Below are 22924 nucleotides of genomic sequence, written 5' to 3'. Positions count from 1 at the left end.
GCATCTGTTTCAATGTCTCTATACAGTAAATACAGTCAAAGCAGTTCAACATGATCATTTTTCATTTCTCTGGACCCACTTACCTTAACATTATAGCAACGAATGGTGTGATCACTGGAACCAGTGTAAAGGGCAGCATTCTTCCCAGAGGTTTGAGTAACCAGGAGGCAGTTCACTTTGGAAGTATGGCCCTCAAAGACACCAATGCACTTCCGACTCTAAAGTCAAGCACAGATCAGATTACCATTGTGGATACAGAAGGATCAGATAAAGCATTTCCTCAACAAAAAGATGCTATAACGTAATAGCTCACTGCTGCATCCTCAGTGCCCAGAAAAGCGCCTGGTACACAAGCAGTGCTCGGTAAATATCTGACCAATGAACACAACAAATATCTGACCAACAAATGGTCACATGTAGGAAGGTACTTCCAACTATGTCAGCTGAGTCATACCAAAAAATACTTAGGGCAATTAACTGTAAGGTTGATTAGAATTTTAATGCTTAGGGCAAGGCTCTCCAACATGTAGACCAGAGATCCAGCAAATCCAAACTGTAGCTAATTACCCAGATAAGTTCCTGCATTTGATTAGTAGCTTATGAAAATGCTCCATAATATTCCAAGACATGCCAGGTGTCATCACAGGTCCCAGTGGTCCAGGTATGGTTTCATAAGAGGACATCATAATAGTTATCTGTGCTATCTCTGAGATCTATTTAGAATGTACAGATACACATATACTTTATCTTGCAATTCAGAGTTAGAGCCAATCCCCCAAACCTTACACTCATACTTCATGGTACCACTGCTTCCTTCCTTCAGTCATCCCTTTTGCCCATCACATTATTAGGCTAAAGGAACCTATACACTTATTGTCTATAGGAAACACATTTTCTTGGTCCATCATCTAACCTTTTGATTTTCAAGGGCTTCAGCACAAATACTTTCAGTGTTTGTTCGGACAAGATAGAGTTACTAAAGTTTCTTGGCTGTCATTGTTGATAAACAGAGTTAGTTTGACATATACCAAATTCAAAATTTAAAAGTTCATTCTATGAATATTCAGAGTAATGAGCATTAGAGTATACTAATTGTGTGTAGTGGAAGACTGTTGCTCTCCTTAATAACTTGCACAATTAATCAACTGTCAGGGAAAATGCCTGCTCTAATACTTCCCCAATACTCATTTGACCCCCTCTCTGTTATATAGCAGCCATGTAACTGAACTCATCACAAACTCCCAGGTTGGGATCTGACTAGTCCAAGTCTACTGCTGTAATCCCACCTCCCTTTGCCAAGTGATTATTCAGGGAATAATGCACTGAATAATTTGGTAGTAGGAGGGAAAAGAAACCCCAGTGGCTCCTGGCATCTATTTCTGAGCAGGAGGAGAACTACCTTAAGGAAGAGGTGATACGAGGAAGGCAGACTGGAGAGAAAGAATAAAATTAAGTTTCCAGTGACCCTGTTGAGCAGCTGGATCAACTTTATCTAAAGTTAGTCTAAAGCCCACCCCATCTCTAGAAAGCAAATAAATCTCCCTATTGTTATGAGGTGGAGTTTCTAAAATCTGCAACTACCATAACCATTCAAATTGCTCTATCAACTTACCACCAGATTATAAGCTCGCACAGTTTTATCTGCTGAACAGGTATACAGTAAGTTCCCAAATATCTGAATTGCATTCACTGCAGCCTGGTGCCCCTCAAAACTCCCTTCTGTGGGTTCATCATCATCTCCTGGCTCTGAAGATATTTCTAGAAAACAAGAATAAGTTTCAGACATATCTGCTGTGTCTGAAAAGACACTCAAAAATTAAAACCATTACATAATATATTGGTCCCTGGATTCTCCTTAAGCCTAGTTCCCCTCGCAAAATACCACATTTTTTTCATTAAGATCTTCATCATCAAGATTTCATAGCAAAAAGCAGGCAAGGCCTTTCAATTAAGAAAATGATACTATGTAATGAGTTTTTGAGTAATAACTGGAAGGTATCAAATATCTGTCACATACAGTTATTTCGTTGAGCAAGGCATTAATTAGTCTTTAAACAGTTCCATCTCAAAGCAAAAACCCCTGGAGCCAATGAAACCTTAATACTAAATAACTGAATAGATACAGAGCCAAGTAAGAGAGATGGGAGTAAGAAACTGAAAAGCCAGGACTTAACGATTTAAATTATTAAATTATTAGTTATTAGTTAAGAATACTGTAACAGCTGGTCAAAGCAATCCTCTTGATAACTCCTTCCTCCTATTCCACAAGAATATTTAAGTAGATTTAAACCCTGGCTCTAACATTTACAAGCCTTTTTCTTTGTGGTTAATTTAAATAAAGGAACAACCAAATACCTGAAGAGTTCTTTGATCCTTTTATGGAGGAGATCACCGTCTGAGTTTCTGCTACACTACAAAACAATAGCAAAAGTCTTCTTAGCATCTGTGTGAACAGGACAGGTAGTAAACCTTAAATTACCCTGACTCAAAGTATTGTTCTAGTCAATGGGCAAAGTAGCAATGATACGAGATCACTTTTCCATCTGAAATTTCTCTATGAAAGGAAATAAAAGTACAGCAAATATTTATAACACAAATGAGAAAGCAGCAAATCTCCATTGCCACGGTATGAGTCTGCCACATCTGGAATACCTATTGATTTTCTATAAATTTGATTCTTTTAAAAATTCCGAGTCATGAAAAAAGTTCTATTTTTTAAGAAAAGAATAATGGCAAAAGCTGTTCTGACTGGACCAATTCAACATCCCTACTTCACAGGTGGGGATATTTTTTAAGAAAAAGAAGAATGAAGCCCTGGCTGGTGTGGCTCAGTGGTTAGAGTGTTGGCCTGCAGACAGAAGGGTCACAGGTTTGATTCCCAGTCAAGGGCACATACCTGGGTTGCAGGTTTGGTCAGGGCTCCTGCAGGAAGCAACCAATTGATGTGTCTCTCTCACATCGATGTTTCTCTCCCCCCCTTCCCTCCCTAACTTCCACTCTCTCTATAAATCAATGGAAAAAATATCCTTGGGTGGGGATTAACAAAACAAAATCAAACAAAAGAATGATGAAAGCTGTCCTTATTGGACCAATAGGACATCCCTACCTTACAGGTACACCATCTTTATAGCGAGTGCCAATCTCACTGGTAGAGCTAACTTCATCACAACCAGAACGAGAAGTTTCTAATGAGTTTTGTTCTGTGCAGTTCCAAATATCCTTCTTAGATGGGCTGTCTGGTTTCTCTTCTCCGGATTCAGAATCAATGGCTACCACTTCTAACTGAGGATTAGGAATTTCTAGGACTTCCAGGGAGGAGTCACTATCGGGCTCATCTCTGACACTCTCTTGCTCTGGGCCAGTTCTGCTATCCTCCCAGGTGGAGGTTGTTACTTTCCCTCCTTTAGTTGACTTTCCAGTTTTCACTTTCCTCACAGGTTTAGCAGTAAATACATCCTGTTCAGTGTCACTATTCTCAGGAACATGGGCGGCTCGCAGAGTTTTCTTCTTCCTAAGTTTCTTCTTTTTCTTGTTTCCCCTCGTTTCGGCTGATGTCAGAGTAGACTCTGCTTGTTCAGGCTGCTCAGCTGGAGAGTGGGGCTCCTTCTCTAAAGGGGTTTCAGAAGCAAAGAACGACTTTGGAAAAGAACTGGTACAGGCCTCAGACCCGCTGTTGCCTTTGGCTGGCTCTTCACCTTCTTTATTTATGCCAGGAAGACCAGTTGATTGGGAATAGAGAGCATTCTCCCTGTTTCTGGTGTTTCCTTGCTCCATGGAAAGCTTCGGTTCTTGGCTAGGCTCGCGGAAACTTTCTGTTAGCTCTGACAAGGACAATGGTGCAGTAATGGATGGATCGACTGAGCAATGGTCACTGATCTCTCCTGAATGAAGAAAAAAATTATTGCATCTCATTTGTGTCTATTTATACTCATAAACTGCAATTATTTGTTACTGATTGAACCTCTAATGAATACTGACATTTGTTAACTAAACCATGGCTTTTAAAAGCTGTTATCTCTCAACTTCCCATAATCAAAATAAATTTCTATTAGAGCACTTAGGACTCTACCTTGCAGTAATCTCACAAATAGCATGGATGTCTTAGAGTCTACAAAAGCTCCTTATGGGCAGGAATTGTTTCTCGCCCAGGTGGGCGTGGCTCAGTGGTTGGGCATCGACCTAGGATCCAGGCGATCAGGGTTCGATTCCCGGTCAGGGCACATGCCTGGGTTGCGAGCTAGCCGATCAATGACTCTCTCATCATTGATGTTTCTATCTCTCCCTCTCCTTTCCTCTCTCTGAAATCAATAAAGATATATTAAAAAAAAAAAAAAAAGGAATTGTTTCAATCTTTTTTTCTTTGTTTATTATTTGAAATGTCTACTGAACATTGTGTTTTATTCTTAGACACTTAAGTATCTACTTAGCTGAAGTGCATTCACCTTTATTTGTTCTAAATTTTCATTATGCATGTTACCTGCACACACATCATCCAGTTTAGCTACATTAAGTAGTTTAAAAATCAGCCGACTTAAAAATGTCCATTTTCGCCCGGCCGGGCGTAGCTCAGCGTTGAGCATTGACCTAGGATCCAGGAGATTGCGGTTCGATTCCCGGTCAGGGCACATGCCCAGGTTGCGGGCTCAGTCGCCAGTCAGGGGCGTGCAGGAGGCAGCCAATCAATGACTCTCTCATCATTGATGTTTCAACTCTCCCTCTTCCTCTCCCTTCCTCTCTCTGAAATCAATAAACATTTTTTTTTTTTAAAGTATTTTCTTTGACTTAGTTATTTCATGTCTACAAATTTACACTGATGAAATAATCACATACTCAAAAACATATACAATATGTTATACAGAATACTAAAAAAAAACCACCTAAACCTTCAAAGATTATGTAAATTATTGCACATCTAGCTTATTATGTAACTTCTCAAATATTATACTAGTGAAATAAAATATTTTAGATGAAATATTTTTATGACACAGGGAAATGATCATGACACATTAAGTGGGAAAAAGCCAGGTTATAACAGCCTATGATTTGTCCTTTGTATAAAATCATCATGTAAACACAATCATGTAAGATTTAAGAAAAGACTGAAAGCCCTGGTCAGTGTGGCTCAGTTGGTCGAGCATCGTCCCATGTACCAAAAGGTCACCGGTTCATTCTGGGTCAGGGCACACACAAACATTGTGGGTTTGGTCCCCAGTTGGGGTACACATGCAGGAGGCAATGGATCGGTATTTCTGTCTCACATTGATGTTTCTCTCTTTCTCTCTCTCTACAATCAATAAAAACATATTTTTAAAAAAACCTTCCCTACTCGGATATCATAAAAAAAAAAAAGACTGAATACAGGATATCGCCCAAAAAATGTATATGCACTTTGAATTATTATAAAGTCGGTGTTTATTAACATACAGTTCATTTTCAAAATTTTAAAGACTCTACAGAGATGAATACTTTTTTTGTCAATGCTTATTTTCAAACTGATGACCATTCTGGTCCAGGCATTGCTGATAACTCGAAGCAATGGGATCATAAACATCAAGAATCATTTTGTTCCATATTTGTGCGCCCTCAACTCGTCGACTGTTGCCGGTTTTGTACTGTAAACTTTATCTTTTATGTATCCCCATAAAAAAAGTCTAGTGGCACTTTAGGATAAATTTTCTTTGTTCAAAGCTTAGTCTGGCTTCACCTATTATTTCAAATCAGTTAAACCTGAAAAGGAGTGAAAATTAAGTGAGTGTATGCATTTTTTGGAACACCTTATATATAACACATCTAGATTTTTAGTTACCCAAGTATTTACAATGAACATAAATTAGTTTTGTTTTTATAATATATCTTTATTGATTTCAGAGAGAGGAAAGGAGAGGGAGAGAGAGAGAAAGAAACATTAATGATGACAGAGTCATTGATCGGCTGCCTTCTGCACGCCCCCGACTGGGGATCGAGCCCACAACCCGGGCATGTGCCCTGACCAGGAATTGAACCCCGATCTCCGGATCCTAGATTGACGCTCAACAGCTGAGCCACACCCAGCCAGGCAGTTTTGTGGGGGGTTTTTAATTCTTAATTTTTAAATTGATTTTAGAGAAGGAAAAAGGGAGGTATGGAGAGAGAGAAAAACATCGATGAGAGAGAAACATTGATGAGAGAGAAACATCAATTGCTGCCAACCCCCCCACTGGGGGATCAAGCCTGAAACCTGGGCATGTGCCCTGACTGGGAATGAAACCAGCAACCTCTTGGTGCATGGAAAAACACTCAACTGAGCCACACCAGCCAGGGCAACATAAATCAGTTTTGCAATCAGTAAAAGAGATCTAATAAAAGCTTTTTAAAAAAATTAGCTTAAAAAGTCACTATATTCTTCATTACTAGTTTTTTAAGGAAAATACTAAATAATATACATATAATAGTAACAAAATTCAATATGAAAGATAACATCCAGTTGATACAGATATCTAGATTAGTGTTGCAACAGGTAGCAAAATCTAGAGTAATTCTTCAGAGTTTTTATTTTGGCTCAAGAAGTCAAACAATGTCAATTTGTTTACTTTTTACTTAATTATTAATATAGCACCACTGGGGTTATGCAAACTTCAGATAAGATTTTAAGTTGTTCAGAAGTTATTCTCAAATGGTAACCAAGTGAGTGTTATTATTTTTTTAAATCCTCATGTAAGGATATTTTTTTCCATTGCTTTTCAGAGAGAATGGAAGGGAGGGAGGGAGGAAGGGAGAGAGTGAGAGGGGGAGGGAGAGAGGGCGGAGGGGGGGAGAGAGAGAAACACCGATGTTAGAGAGACACGTCAATTGGTTGCCTCCCACACATGATCCCACCTGGGGCCAAGCCTACAACAAAGTACATGCCCTAGGCAGGAATTGAACCTGGGACCCTTCAGTCCATGGGCTGACATTCTAACCACTGAGCCAAACCAGCTAGGGCAAGTTGAGTGTTATTTTATGTAAAGACTAAAATTTTACCTTGGCTATTTCTCAAAACCACCCAAGTTCCTATTAGATGATTCCAAACCCCAGAGCCCCCTCTGCCTTTCATCATGGCCACCTGCCTCTCAGGCTTACATTAATCCTGACTTGTACTTTAGATGATTAAGACAGTAACTGCTGCCTGGCTGGACATGGCTCAGCGGTTGAGCGTCCACCTAGGATCTAGGCGATCGGGGTTCGATTCCCGGTCAGGGTTGCGGGCTCAATCAATGACTCTCTCATCATTGATGTTTCTATCTCTCTCTCTCTCCCTTTCCTTTCCTCTCTCTGAAATCAATAAAGATATATTTAAAAAAAAAACAACAACAGTAACTGCTGAGACATTCAGAGGACATAACTTATTTAGAAAACTGACTGAAAAATACCAATCCCATTTATTTCCCCAAAACTAAATAATTCTGCACCAATGCTAATAAATGGAATCTTTTAAAAAGGTGGTAATACAAAGTCAAATTGGTAATTCTATATTAGAGAACATTTAGGAAAGATTATTGATATTTAAATAATTTTCATGAATGAAGAAAACCTCAGGAAAAATTAATTGTAATAACTTCAGTTTAATGGGCAAGTATAACTTAACATCACTGATATAAAATTGCCCTAGACACATTACAGGGTTGCCCGTATACCAGAGAAAAGTATATATACTATTACCTTGCAGTAATTCCTTGGACACATTGCAAAGAGAGCCTTGTGACACAGCATTCACATTCTCATCTTGTTCAGAAGACATAGGTTCTTGTTTAATCTGAACTGATGAGTCTGGAGCAGGAACACTGCCATGGGCTTGGAAAGTAGGAGATGTGGTTACTTGGAAAGGAACTCCTGTGGATGATGGAGACACATTGGAAGATGGAGGCTCCAGAAAAACTGGGAAAAAGGGAGTAGGCAGCAGCGTGGCATCAGCAGATGTTTGAGATCTACTGCTCCTTTGTTCTCGTGTAAGGCTACAGGGAACCTGGTATGGGCGTTCAGAAGGTTCGTATGTTTCTGGAATGGAAAATATACATATATACAAATGCAAAAATGATATCTGAAGGTCACTTGTTTCTTAAGCCAAAGTGTGTTTTTAAAGATTACAAGAGAATTTAAAGTCCTTCAAAATAGTTGTCATATATCTACATAACCACCAAGGATACAGACAGAACAGGAATTAATAATCTAATTTCTCATATTTCAGTGACTTATCCAAAGTCACATAGGTAACTAATGGAAGAGCCAAGATTTGAACCCAGGTCTTTTGATGCCTAACCCAAGGTTCTTTCTGTAACATACTGCCCCCACTGCTCAGCATTTGGGGATGTAAAGTCTCACAGGCCTTTCAATAGAAGAATGGAACCAAAGAGACATGAGAGAAATCATGACTTTTAATGACTACTTTAATTCCCCTCTATAGAGGAAAAAAAGGTAACAGGCTACAGAGGGCCCAATCCATCACATTCTCTCCAAATACCTTGTAATCCCTGTAGAATTTGTATTCTATGGGTCCTCAGTGCACTCATCTCCATAGTTATCTAAAAATAAAGTATTTTGTTATAAATTTTCAAATCCGACTTTAGAGATGATCGATTCTCATTAAATGTTCCATCAGCTGTTTGTTACCTGCTGCTTGAGCATAAGTAGCCTCTGAACTTCAACATAAGCTGTCTGAAGTGCTGCACGGGCTTGCAGAAGATTGTTATCCATGCACTGCAATGACTTGCTTAGTTCTTCCTCCCTTAAAGAAATATTCAGCAGCTGGTCAACCTGGGAACGTTCTGCCAAAAGAAACCATGAGCCTTGGTTTAATACTGGAGACTTCCCTTTAATATTTAATAATAGAGCACCTCAGAAGATGGAACTATATCAGTTATCTAGGATAAGCCTTTATTTTCTCCCCAATAGGTACTGGAGCCTCACCAAATCTTACAAGTCATGTAGTTAAACAGTATTTAAAAGTGAGAATTGGTTAAGATGAAAGTGCCTCAAAAGTTCACAAGTACCACCACATGTACCACCACATGGTACCTTCTTACCTAATAACAATTTTCCACCACTACCCTTCCAGTGAAATCTTTGTCCCAAGCAAAAAACTGTTGTAGTTTTCATTTCCCTTTCTTCCTTTGCCTACCACCCTCTTCACCCAGGGCTTTTGCTTAGATTGGGCCCCAGGCCTGTTCTACTTGCACACTCTGCCCAATCCATATTTTTCTAGTCTGTTAGCTAATATAGTTATCTTTATTACAGAAGTTTTCCTGAAGGAGATATAGCTATAAAATAAATAAAATGTTCTGCTATGTGTATGTATGTCATCTTTGTCTCTTTCCCATTCAATATGCCAGGACCTCTTTCCTAAACTCCAGACCCACATATCCAACTACTAACTTGATATCTCTACCTAGGTGTCTCTAAAAGTCCTTTAACTCAAGGCATCCAAAAGGGAACTTGTCACCTTACTCTATTCTCAAGCTGTTCCTCTTATGGAGTTTTCTACTCTACAAATGATACATCATCCACACAGTTGCCCCAGCCAGAAACTGGGGTCATCCTTGACTTGTACCTTATGTGTCACTTCCAATCACCCAAGGCTCATCCAATCACTTTCCACACTAGCTATTATACTGGATCAGGGTAAGAGTCAGTGGAAAGCAAGTGTTGTAAAAGCATATCAGCCAGGGAGCCACCTTAATAACTTCTCTCCTTAACTCATATGAGAAAAGCAACCAAGATGCCTCAAAAATAAATGCCTCAAAAATAAAAGAAATGGCTAAATTGAACCAGAATGGACAAAAATTTACTGAAGGCCTGTTCCTCTTCATCTCACTGAAAAGGCCCAATGGAGACTTTCTGATTTTATAATGAACTCAATTTGTCCAAGATATATATTAACTTTAGCTTACAGATCTATGTGGCACCATGCATTTCTTCTATAGCTGCAACTGTATATAATAGAAAATCAAACTTGTCTATGCCACTAAGACAACAAAAATGTAAAAAATAATAATAATAAATGGACAATCAGTGTTTGACAACCATAAGCTATACTATATCAAGTTATAAAAGGGCTAAGAGAATAATTTCTTTCTGCCAGAATATTCTGCACTATACCTTTCTTTCCTTTAATTTTCCTTCTTTTATTTTTTCTCTCAAGACTTGGGAGTTCAGGAGAAGATCCATCCTGAGGAAATACAGAAAATTGAATAATATTAAATACATAATGGCCATTATCCAGAAGGGGAAAAAAATCAGTTCTGAGATAGTTATATAATAGTCTTCATTATACCTACCATCTCTAACAGGATAGTAGTAGGAATCTCAAGCACATGGTATGAACTAAAATATTAGTTGAATAAATGTATATGATTTTTAAAAAATCTAAGGTCAAGTACCTTCCTAGCATTCTAGAAGTGGTAAAGCCCACATGGCAAGGGCAAAGCATTTCAAACCTTGGTAAAGCAAGACATAGAAGTATGGACAATGCCAGTGATACATATATCTGATTTCATCATGGCACAGTCTCTATTTTATATTTCATCAATAAAATCTTTACAATAAAAAGCTAGTCTACTGAAATAAGCCCCAAGATATTAGCTTTGTCACAGGACAATCTCTCACCCAACAATATCCACTACAGTGTCTACCTCAAAGGGGGGCAGAGTTGGAATTTGAATCCAGGTCTACAGCCTAGGCCCTTATTTACTCTACTATATTACACTGCCTCAGTATTAAAGGGAACAGCCCATTTTCTCACAGTGCCAGATTCCAGACTGTATCACTATCACAATTCTTTTCAGAAAGGGTTCCTGAAAGGGTCAAGCAATATTAGCAACAGAGATGCCAGAACAGAAGTGGTGACAGAGAAGGAATAAATTCTGAAAGGCCAGGCTGGATAAATGAAGCATGAAAGATAGAGTAACAGAGACTATAAATATTTCTAAGACTATGCTCATATAGCTGCACTCTATTAGTATTAAAATTTTCTTGGTGTTAAGCCTAAAGCTCCTGGATCCAATAAGCCTACATGCTCTCCAAAGGCAACACTAGAATGCCTTTCTTCAGAGCAGTTCAGAATGCATCATGGAAACAGATAAAGTTACAGCTGAAGATGTGGCTTACTCCTTGTCAGGTGATACAAAAATGATTGACTTGAAGACTAATTTTAGAGATGACTTCATATTTTCCTGGTACTGTACATTCATATTCAATTACATGTAACTCAGTAGAATTACTCAGTGAAAGAAACCAGTAGAATAAACTGAAAGTAACAGTAAGAACCTTACAAGTCTTCTATTCCAGAGTAGGGAGAACCACAACCCTAGACACCCAAGAAAAATTAAACAGTTAAGTCTTTCTTGCAACCTCCAAGTCACCACATAAAATGTTCTACAAAAAACACAGGGAATCATACTCACTCCAGTGGCTCTTCGTTTCTTTCTAATGCTCTGACCATCATTTTGTTCAGCACCAGAGGTACAGCTACTATCTGTGCCGGCATCTGCCAAACTGGAGGCTGCAAGAGCTGAGGATGCATTTGATGATAAAGAGTTTCCTTCTCCATTACTCTCCTTGGCATTCTGATTCTCTGAAGGCGGTCCAGAACTCTCCTGGCTATTCAGGTCTTTTGCCAAATGCATCAAAGATTTTGTACAGTCAGAGGATAATTGTGCACTGTGTCGCCTGCGAGTACCAACATTTTCAGCCCTTTCACCTGTTCTTAGGGAGGCAGCCAGAGGCGTCACTTCCTGCTTAAGGCCCACAGTTGTTTTTTGACTCTGTGTAGCCCTCAATGAGTTACTATGTGAAAAAATCTGCTGGGGCTCATTTTCTTTGCCTACACCTTCCTCACTGAAGAAGCTATATACAGAAGGAGCCCTGTCCATGATCACACTGCTCTCAGAAAGGCTTCGCTTCCTTGCCAACCCAGGAGATGAAGAAATCGAAATATCTTCCCACTGGAATCCTTCTAGACTGGACAGATCAGGCTCCTCATCCAAATCCAAGACCTCTTGTTCATTTTGAACTAGAGGCACCATTTCTATGCCAAACCTTAAGAAAGAAAGAAAAATCATAAATCCAACATGGTTGACAGAAGGGAGCACCACTTAATGTGCCAGACTCTGTTAAGCACTGTGACAAATATAAGTAAGATGATTTCTGCCCGTGAGGAGCTCACAGTCAGAGCTTTACAGACATAAATAACCACAGTATAAGTTTTGCATTATAAGTTCTATAAATCAAAACATAGAGAGAAGTATGTCTAAATTCAAGATTAGTATATAGCTATAAGAATACATTTGAGAGTAAAAATGGAAGGTTTTGTTTAATATAGAGCTTGAAACCAACAAGTATGTAATTTTAATAGCAAATAAATCAAAACAAATAAAAATGTATACTAAGCATTCACAAGTGCCAGACATTATACTAAGAATTTTCTATTTGTTTTTTAATATGTTTTTTATTGATTTTTTTTAAAAAGAGAGAGGAAGGGAGGAGCGAGAGAGAAACATCGATATGTTGCCTCCTGTACACACCCCGACCAGGGATCAAACACACACAACCTGGGTATGTGCCCTGACCAGAAACTGAACCGGCAACCTTTCAGTGCACAGGATGACGCTCAACCAACTGAGCGACACGGGCCAAGGCAGAACCTTATATTTGTAATCTCAATACTCACAAGCTATGGAAAAGGAAAAGGGGACACAATAAACACGTTATTTCAATAAGGATCAAAATTTAAGCCCGGAGGGCTATATAATAATAATGCAGTAGATTGATGTTCAAGTAGCAAACCCAGGCTGAATGCTGCTTTACCTCAACATCAGGTGATGAGCCAACATGTTACACAAGTACTTAAGGGAAAATACTTTGTGATCACAAATCTAATGCCCATAGTAAATACAGAAGGGTAACAATCCATAGGTTCTAAGTAAAAGGTAATGAGAACAGTTATACTTAAAGTTGCACCACTTAATTAAGATCTAAAGATAAGGAGCAGATTTATATACTTTTTTTTTAAAGGCAGTGTCTTTTTTTTTTTTTTTTAAAAGATAGAAACATCAATGATGAGAGAGGCATTGATCAGCTGCCTCCTGCATGTTCCCAACCGGGTATCAAACTCGCAACCCGGGCACGTGTCCTGACTGGGAATCAAACTGCGATCTCCTGGATCCTAGGTCAATGCTCAACCACTGAGCCATGCCCAGCTGGGCGATATACTTTTTTAATGCTGTTATTTTCTGGCCCCTAAAACCAAAGTGCTGGATTTCTGTTTTTTTCTTTCTATGTCCCCATCTCATTTCTCAGAAGTAGAAATGACCTGAATTTTTAACCTGAATTCATCGATTTGTTGTTCCATGACTTATGCATTCATTGGTTGATTCTTATATGTGCCCTGACCAAAGATCAAACCCACAACCTGGGACAACGCTCCAACCAACTGAGCTACCCAGGCAGGGCACACATATTTTTCACAAACATTTAATTAAATGTAACAAGAATTCTCTTGATCAGGGTCAAATGGTAAGCTTAAAAGAAAGAGAAATGATACTGAAAAGAGGCACATACCTAGGTAAGCCCTTGCCTAGCTCTTGCTTTTTCTTGGTTACTTGATGAATGACCTGTTCCCAGTTGACATTTCTCCGAGATGCATTTAGAATCTGCCGAAGGGTTGGCTTGAGCCCAGATTCCTTCTCTGTTTCACTTTTCCGATGACCACTAATATTGCGAATGCGGCGAGCACTGTTGAGGTTTGGCTCAGGAAGGTGCACTCCAGTTTTGCTCTTCAAACTAATGTGCCGGGTGAGATCTCTTTGGAGTGAGGCAGGAAAGCCAAGTTTACTTAGTTCGGGCAGGAGAAGGCCTGAGGGCTGAGCTATATCGCTCTTTTGAAGATCTGCATCCAAGCCAGTACTCTCAAAGCCCTCTGTTTCATAAGATACATGAGATTTAACAGAGTCATCAACCTGTACGTCTTCTAGCGAGGTTTTCAAATCTAGCAATAAGCCAGCGCGTGGACTGACTGCAGATGTCATTTGTAACTCAGATTCTTTCTGGTGAACTACTGACTCGCACGGGGAAGTGGATAGTTTTCTAGATGTTTTCAGGTTTTGGTCATCTCCCTCCTTCTGATCAGCACTGTGAGTGCTGCAAGATAAGGCTTCTGTAGTTGCAGAAACCAGGGTTCCAGTTTTTGTTCCGTGCTTTTCTGTGTCAGATATCTCTCCATCACTTTCATCTTCTAATGAGTGTACTTGAAACTCAATCTTCAAAGACCCTTTTTCAGACTCTTCTACGTTCCTACCTGCTTTTTCATAGTTCCTAATCCTTTTAGAAGTGCTAAGTGGATTTTGCAATGTCTCATGAAACTGCAGCACCTCTTTGGCTTTTTGTAGTGTATCACTTAAATTCTCATCAGGTTCCCTCTGAGTACCAAATCTACTTTTATTCCCTTTTAAACCACGAGGACATGAAGTTTGCAATTTAGACATGTAAGAAGAACCATGACTGTCTTCCTCCGTGTGTTTGTTCAAGGAATTTGAATGTTCTCCGGGGGAAAAAGAATTCGCTTTGGTGATTTTTGAGGGATTCTTTGAATCTTGCTTTTGAGGGACTGATTTAGTGACTGGAATTGGAAGAAGTGGGGATTTCAATGATGGCATCTTATTTAAGTTACGTGCTTGTTCAGGTTTTCCTGTAATGCAGTCAGAAGTGGTTTTGTGGTTAAGCGATCCAGTATGTGTTTCTTTTTGCGTTTTCAATGTTGGGGAATTATTTGTCTCATCAATTTGGAGCTCTTGTGTTCCTAGGATTAAGGTAAAATCAAAAAAAGGCTTATCTATCATTTCTGACTTGTTACCAGTTACTTCTTTCATTCCTGACTGTAAATCCAGAGCCTTCTGGGATGGGTACGGAGTCCAGCGACGGAGCTTTTCCCTTGCTATGCTGCCACTCTTTCCACCAATTTTGGAAACTATACTCTCTGTCTGTTTACTGGTTTGGCTTTCCGGCTGCTCAAAATTGAAATCAAATAAGCTTTGTGAAGAAAATTTATCACTTGTATATCCTTCAGAAGGACCTCTGTATGTGGCAACTGTACCAACTTTGTCATTTTCTTGCCGCTGCCAATTGTATCTCTCTGGATTGTATTTGTTTGACTTAGATTTCTTGTTCCATAGCTTAGTCATGTCTTCCATTTGACAGTTAGAATTTCTGTTTCTGCCTGACTGAAATTTGTCTCCGGGGCTACTGTAATTCCAACTATTTGTATTGCGTACACTGGATTTCCAGTTTCCGTTACTGCTGTTCATATGCCAACTGGAAAAGCCACCTGTTCCTTCAGAATGCCAGCTGGAATTCCTTCCTGTAGCACTGTGATTCCAATCTACTGTTCCATTATTTGAATGCCAACCACCTCCAGAATTACTATGGTTATGAAACCAAGTAGAGGAGCCTCCTGCAACACCCTTATGCCACCCAGAACATCCTCTTGGTCCACCACCATTCCTTAAAGAATGTGCAAAACTGTTTTTCCTAGTATTACTAAAGCCCTCTTTCTCCCACTTCCAATCCCGCTGAGGAGGTCCCCGATGATGCCATGCTGGCTGGCTGTAGCTCTCTCTGTCTTGGTAAGGGATTCTGTCTTCTCGTCTCCGTTGGAGCCGCCTATCATCAGATTTTATTTCTTGGCTGCTATTGGAGGGTTCATCTTGTCTGGAAGAAAAAGTTTTTCATTACTGATTTAAAGAAATTCTTATATTTCCTTTAAAGGCATAACCCACCAAACTTCCCGACCTCCCTCCCCTGTTACTTAGAATATGTAATAGCAAGTCCATTTTTATTTCTAATAGTGGTTGCTTTCATATCTTTAAATGATATAAATTTATATTCACAATTTATCAAATTAGAAATTAAACAGTATCTTGTTTCTCCTCTCACCCCAGAAATATTAAAAGTTTGACACATTTATACTCCTTTTCTTATTCCTGTTTTTCTTGGCATGTTCTGGGATTTTTGTCCCTATCACCCAATTATTATATTTACATTACACAGCTTTTTGAAAATAAAAACAATTATATTTTGTAGCTATGGTTAGTTATCATAGTTAACACAATTTAAGTTCAGCTGCTCTTAATACCATTATTTCTCCAGTTGTTGGTTCCTTCTGAAAAACCCAGTTTCTTAACCTATTTTAAATGGTAAGCTTTTACTATGCATAATCACGTTCATTAATAAACACTTTATCAAGCACACATTCAATGACTGTTAGTGGTGAATGAAAACTTTTATGCTCCTTTCCTGTTCCTGAAGGGCTTACAACCTAGCTCAGAAAATAAGGTCACAAACAGGAGTAAAATAGCAAAAACCAAATAAGCAGCACCCACAATAAATGCTTTAAGGAGCTCTCTGTGCTGGAGGTTTTTATGAAGAAGCTACAGCTCTTTGAACTATTCTTGTTAGATAAGGAGCCTGTAGAAATGTGAATGAATTTAAGCAAACATCACAGGAATATGTGTAAAACTATTTCTTCTACAAACTTCCTATGATATGCCAAGCATAGTGCTTAGCATATGGTAGGTGCTAAAAAAAAAAAGAGGAATACTAGATAAAATTTATTGACTACCTACTAAGTGTCAGGCATTTAATGCTAAGAATTTTATACAGATTATCTCATTTAATTCTCACAATTCTGAAGCAAGTATTATTATTCCTACTTTTTAGCTGAGGAAACTGAGGATTAGGGTAGTAACTTGAGCCCGGCCAGGTGCGGCTCAGCGGTTGAGCATCGACCTCGGATCCAGGAGATCGTGCTTCGATTCCCAGTCGGGGCCCATGCCAGGGTTGCGGGCTTGGTCCCCAGCCAGGGGCGTGCAGGAGGCAGCCAATCAATGACTCTCTCTCATCATTGATATTTCTATCTCTCTCCCTCTCTCTTAAATCAATAAAGATATATTTTTTTAAAAAAAGGAAGTAACTTGCACAGAATACCACAGACAGTAAGTGGTATGGCAGAGATTTGGACCTTGGCAGTCTTACTCTAGAGTCTACATTCTTAACCAGTAGGCGATTGAATGAAAATTCCAAAACAAAATTTCTGTAGTTGGGTTCCCTCCTCTGAACTTGACATAAATCTTAAACTCAGTACTGACTTTAGTTGGCTCTAAAAGTTTCTACTGTCTGTAACATTAGAAGTTAACTATAATAATTAGAAGTTAACTATAATATGAATTTACTGAGAAGCTCTTTTACCCTCTGACTTAATGTTGAATCATTTATACAGATAAGCTACCAGTGGCACAAGAGCATAATAGCCAAAATAGTAGTCTCCTAGAGGCTCCAATACCTTAAAACAAGAGTCAACTATAGCTATACTGAAAGTAGTGACTATGTCATTTGAAGGACTGAACAATTTAAGAACCAAGTTGCCAGTGACATTTTAAAACTAAGAAAGTCTCCTTCAAGGACATGTTCAGGAAGCTTTTGGCATATAGAGTAAAAATTACTTTCTTTTTGCATTCAAACTTCTAAAAATGAAGTACAGACCAGATATAACTAGTACTCAAATTTAAAATATAAGTTTATTCAATAAGTATTAAAGCACTTAATAATAAAAGGATACATCAAATTTGGTAGAAGCACCAGCTAATTCAATTAGGCAAAACAGTTTTTCCTAAGGAATGCAATAAGACTATATAAAATATTCATGTGAAGCTTACATACTAATACCTTTCCACTAGAAAATTTGGGTATCAAATAAATAGAATTTATCAGTATCCAAAATCTCTGGAATAAAAACAGTCCTAAACATAGTTAACATAGTAAAAATTTCAGAGATGTAGCAGTGATAGCTAGCTTTACGCAGGAAGACCACTGAGTTCTCTTTAAAGCAGACAGTATAGTAGTTCAGGAAAGCATTCTGTTGCCCTTTTATGCATAAGACAGCAACTGCAAGTTAAACTTCACAACTAAGATAAGGTTGAATGCTATAGGCTGACAAGGATGGAAATGAAAAATGTATTCTCTACTATGCTGTTTCAGATGGGCACTTGAAAAAAACTACAATCATTACTCACCGACTTTGTTCTTTCCTTTGTTTTATTAACTGAACGAGTTCCTTGTCAAAATAATCTTCTTCCTCTTCTTCTCCCTTTCCGTCATCTTCTCTTTCCTGGGCATCAACGTTATCTTTGTGCAACTGGCCAGAAATGTGCTTTGCATATGCGGAAAGACCTACTTCTGTGACCCCGCATACCCGGCACTCATGACTGCTGTCCCTAGGGAAAGAGGGAGATGAGGGACATTCAATTCTCCCCACTGGCATGGCACACTCACCAGATCTGCTATAGTTTCCTCGGAAAGGCACCGAGCACTTTGGCACAGTGGAAAATTAGTGCTAATCAACTTCAATGGTCCTTTCATCCCTTTTAATAAGTTTGTTCATAAGTTACTTTTGAAATGAATTTAAGATTCTTTTCCAGCAATCAAGAGGCAATACGCTTCAGAATAATGTCGTTTAGGAGGAGAAATCTTCTTGAATTGCTGTACTTAAAATCTTGCCAGAGGAAACATGGTGAAAGGGGAGGCAGGGCAGGGGGCTCAGAGCAAACAGAAGTTGCTCTGTAGCACACCCATGGTGCCAGCTGCACTCAGAAAGCCTGGTGACAGCACTTACATTTAATCTCTCGCTCAAGAACTTTCTCCCAGTGAAAGTTAAGGGGTGGAGAAAAGAGTAGGCAGCATAGCCAATCCAAACAAGGGAACTAAATCGGAGCAGCTGGAGCTCTGCCTGGAATGTGAAGATTCCGGACCCAGGGCAACCGATCAGAGTAGTCTCAGCAAACTTTTTTGGTCTGCATGATACATGTGGTCTACATTCTGCATCAGAAGGGCTTATTTTAAAGGGAATGGAAAACATTTCAGTTGTAGGAAGTCAACAGCTGTGCTAGGCAAATGGTTTTTCTCAAGTTTCAGAAAATGCTACAGTTTAGAGAGAAACAAAACCAGGTTTTTAGTTAAGAAAACTGAGCAGACTTTTTTTTTTCTGTTTACTTTACCCACTTCATGGTAAAGCTCACCCTTGGCCAGTTTAAGAAGCTATAATAGATGAATAATTAAACTGCTTTTTAGCATCCTGAAATCCCTTGATTGGTTCAGCTGTTTATGTGGGCATTGATGAGAAACATCTGAACATTATGACCCCTGATATAATGGACAATAATATCCATTCCACAATCCAAATTGGCTTAACTGTTATCATCTGTCTTACACTAGTGATCTGGGTTACACTAGTGATACTTCTGCACTTCCTATGCCAATCTCAAAAAAAAAAAAGACATGCTGTCTTTGATAAAACAGACACAGACACACATAAACTACTCCATCTTCCCCTCACATGTCTATCAAGACATGGCAGAATTCATATAAATTAACCAGAAGAGACCTTCAAAACTAAGTACTTCATTTACTAGTTATAGATCACCTGAAAACAGTCATTAAAAAAAAAAAAAACTACACACACAACTTATTGAGCAACTACTAAATTCTAGGCACCATGATATGTAGATGGTTACAGTTGTCTATGGTAACAAAGTATAAATAAAAAAATGCCCAGTATGCCCAGTAAATTAAAAACACACATACACACTATATTTTATTTTGTAAGAATCATAGAAAATACCTCAAAAAAATAAGAAAAATCAGTAAAGTTTTTTGGACTTTGTAACCTTAAATCTGGATACAATATAGTTTTTCACATTAAGATTCATTTTAATGAGTTCTAAGTAGGTTCCCTAAAAATATCCTTACCTGATTACCCTGAGTATCAATATTCTAATTCCTTCTAATCCTCGAGGAACTCTATTACATTGTTTTCACTGAGAGTTTTCCACTACATTTATATACTTAAAGAATAATAATCCTCAACTTTATCCAATTTATCAGGGATAGTCATACTCTTCTCTCATGCAATTAAAATTATGGTAGCTCATTCAAAGTGAACATTAACTTGTAATAGAAAGCAAGCCTTTTCTCACAGCAACATTGAAAGAAGTTTAAAATATATAAATATAGCCCTAGCCGGTTTGTCTCAGTGGTCAGAGCGTAAGCCTGCAGACTGAAGGGTCCCAGGTTCGATTCCGGCCAAGGGCACGTACCTCTGTTGCAGGCTCCAGCCCTCACCCAGGTCAGGGAGCTTGCAGGAAGGCAACCAATCGATGTCTCTGTCCCACATTGATGTTTCTCTCTCTCTCTTTCTCTCTCTCTCTCTCTCTTTCTCCCTTCCTCTCTCTCTGAAAAGCAATGGAAAAATTATCCTCAGGTGAGGATTAAAATATATATATATATGTCCCCAAATGGCAGCATCAAAAGACTCTGAAGACTGTAACTAGCCTAGAATACATAATTTATACTATAATAAAATTTGAATCAACTGGATTTTCTGGTTAGAAAATCTTTTTGGCTTTAAAGTTTAAACTCTCCAAAACTATGGAACATCTTTTAGTCTACTTTTCTACCTAAAAGCTTATAGAATGCTAACCTGTATACTGCAGTATACAGGAACATCACTTTAAAAAGTACTCCCAAGTAAAACCCCTGATTTTACCCTTCCTTCTAAAGTGCAGAGAATTTTTCTCATATCCAAACTATCAAAATCCCTCTCACTTTAGACATAACTGGAAGGTCACACTGACTTGTTAAAACATTAAGGAATGTAGTGTAGACGGTATTTAACTCTGTTAAAAATAAATGTTTATGTTCATAAACCCACACACTTTGCAATCTCCAAAGCACAAGCATATGTTGGACATGTAACAGATACTTAAACACAGATTTTAAAAACATCTCTGCTTTCCTTGCAAAAACTATTAACCATAGTTCCAAAGTTATTCAATAGAAAAACACCTCAAGAGATCCTGCCCAGGAGGGTACAGGCAACATAAAAGTTAACACTAAAAACAATTTATCAAAAAACAGAAATCCCTAACATTTTTCTTATAAATGAAATCTAGTTGTAAAAACAGATAGAGAAGCTTTAGCTCTAAAGGAGAAAAGAGGATCCATATTCATCTATGGAAAGATTGGAGTAGGTCAACTACGTCTTGAAAATTCGAAAGTATCTGTGTCTGGAGGCAAGCATATTCCACACACAGTATGCATTCATGCTTCCATAGATGGTGTTTGGTAAAGCACATGTTTTAAAAAGTTAACAGCAAATTAAGTAATATCTTAATGATGACACTTTTCCAGTTATTGACCAATAACCAATTAAAATACTAGTTTGTATAAATATATAAAGTAATTGTTGGAAAAAAGTACTGCTTTACTTCTTGACTAATAAAGGCAAAAATTCTCCTCAGGGCGTGTAAAGGGCCCAAATTAGCTTCATCCTGTTACCACACAATTTCCTCTCCTATGAGAAAGGCAAAGCCTTAAGATATTCTATCCATAAGCGTTTCTTTATTAAGCCTGCTCTAACTATACCACAACAGCTGGTTGATAAATAAAGGTTTGTGCCTTTTTAATAGCATCTATCTGTATAAACTACTTACAGTCCAAACATCTGAACAAGTATATTAGGATAAAATAAGGAAATGCTCCAGATGTCCACAACTGTGAACCAAATAAGACAAGTTTTTTACTTCTCAATCAAGCTGGCATTCAAAACCTAAAAAAATATGCTCTTTACATTTTTAACTAGATCACAACCAAAAGTTATAGTGATACAAATATAAAGCGAAACAGAAAGCCTTAACGTCAGAAAGCTACTATTTAAACATGGAATCCAGAGAGGGGGGAAAAAAAATCACAAACTGATGATAGAAAGAAAAAGAAATAATAACTAATAACTACTTGTCCCTACGGTGTAAACTAACGACTGTCCCTACAATAAATGCTCCAAGTAAGTAAATGATCTGAGATTTTATCTGTTTTTTATAGTTTTGTGAGCTACCTGCTTGCCTTCTCCCTTGCAATCTGTCACAGGCCAGAAAACTATATAAAATTTATTAGCACTGTATCTAAAAAATTAGTATATAAGTACTAAAATGATCTCCTTTAAATAAAATGAGTTTGGGTGTTAACAATGACATTTATATTGTCAGCTCAGAAGCTTCTAATGCTTTCTCTTTAATTATTTGACCATACTCCAAATAACAAAATGGGGTGGGAGGAGAGGAAAAACAGCAGAGCAGTACATATGGAGTATGTGGTTCAGTTACGTAATTAAGACAAAATGTGTGTGCATAGCCAAATATAAATCTCCATATACGCACAGAAAGAGGTGATAGGATATATGCCACACTACTGACTTTCCTCCAACAGGGGAATAGGAGCTGGGGGGAAGGGGGTTAGACAACTTCTACTTTTTTTTTACTTTCTATAATTCTGTATTGATTATGAATATGAATCTTAAGTAATCAAAATTAACAAAGTGTTTTAAATACCTGATTAGTGATCTCTGAATATAACAGGCGTTAATCTTCAAATAAAATGGGCTTCTCCCCTAATGACTAGATTTATTGACCTCATTTGTTTTTTTTCATAATATAGTCAGGTGACAGGTAAATAGCCCAGAATAAGGTGAATTCCAGAAAGAAGTTTGTTGGAAACGGGACTAAGTAATTAAGATATTCCACATATAGTCGAAGGCTGACTGTATTTCAGAGGTTTCCAATAATAATGAGTTAAAGTGATATATATTCAAGGTATTATAAGGGCTCTCCACACTAAATCTGAGTGAAAGGCTCTTTCAGATTGCTGTTAAGACCTTCACACAGTAAGGGACTGAGAACATGGAAAAATTCTACTAATACGCTAAACAGTTGCTGAAAGTTTAATAACATATTAATTTGCCCACACAATCTAAAACTTTATTACTTAAAATACATATAACTCCAAATAGCTTAGGTTGGCATCCTGATCAAAG

The 22924-nt window shown here is 38.1% G+C and overlaps 1 protein-coding gene across 4 annotated transcripts in view; it reads right to left on the bottom strand.

The window, feature by feature from the left end:
• Nucleotides 1–22924, bottom strand: part of ZNF106 (zinc finger protein 106) — a 51627-nt gene that overhangs the window by 13395 nt on the left and 15308 nt on the right. For 2 of the 4 annotated variants that reach the window (XM_016212344.2, XM_016212345.2), the window contains 9 exons: nt 11415–12048; nt 10111–10180; nt 8626–8780; nt 8477–8537; nt 7678–8013; nt 3107–3881; nt 2356–2411; nt 1613–1758; nt 84–218 (listed from right to left, as the gene is read on the bottom strand). In XM_016212344.2, coding sequence (XP_016067830.2) covers nt 84–218; nt 1613–1758; nt 2356–2411; nt 3107–3881; nt 7678–8013; nt 8477–8537; nt 8626–8780; nt 10111–10180; nt 11415–12048 — 2368 coding nt within the window. Of the gene's footprint in view, nt 1–83; nt 219–1612; nt 1759–2355; nt 2412–3106; nt 3882–7677; nt 8014–8476; nt 8538–8625; nt 8781–10110; nt 10181–11414; nt 12049–13569; nt 15715–18074; nt 18276–18673; nt 18691–22924 lie in introns of those variants that run through there. The other 2 variants (XM_087821969.1, XM_016212343.2) reach the window with 2 other exon arrangements.

The sequence above is a fragment of the Miniopterus natalensis genome, chromosome 1 (genome assembly GCF_054644295.1).
Source record: "Miniopterus natalensis isolate mMinNat1 chromosome 1, mMinNat1.hap1, whole genome shotgun sequence".
In the NCBI taxonomy this organism is placed as follows: Eukaryota; Metazoa; Chordata; class Mammalia; order Chiroptera; family Miniopteridae; genus Miniopterus; species Miniopterus natalensis.
Note: the sequence above shows the minus strand (reverse complement) of the source record. Positions and strands in the feature narration are given on the sequence as shown.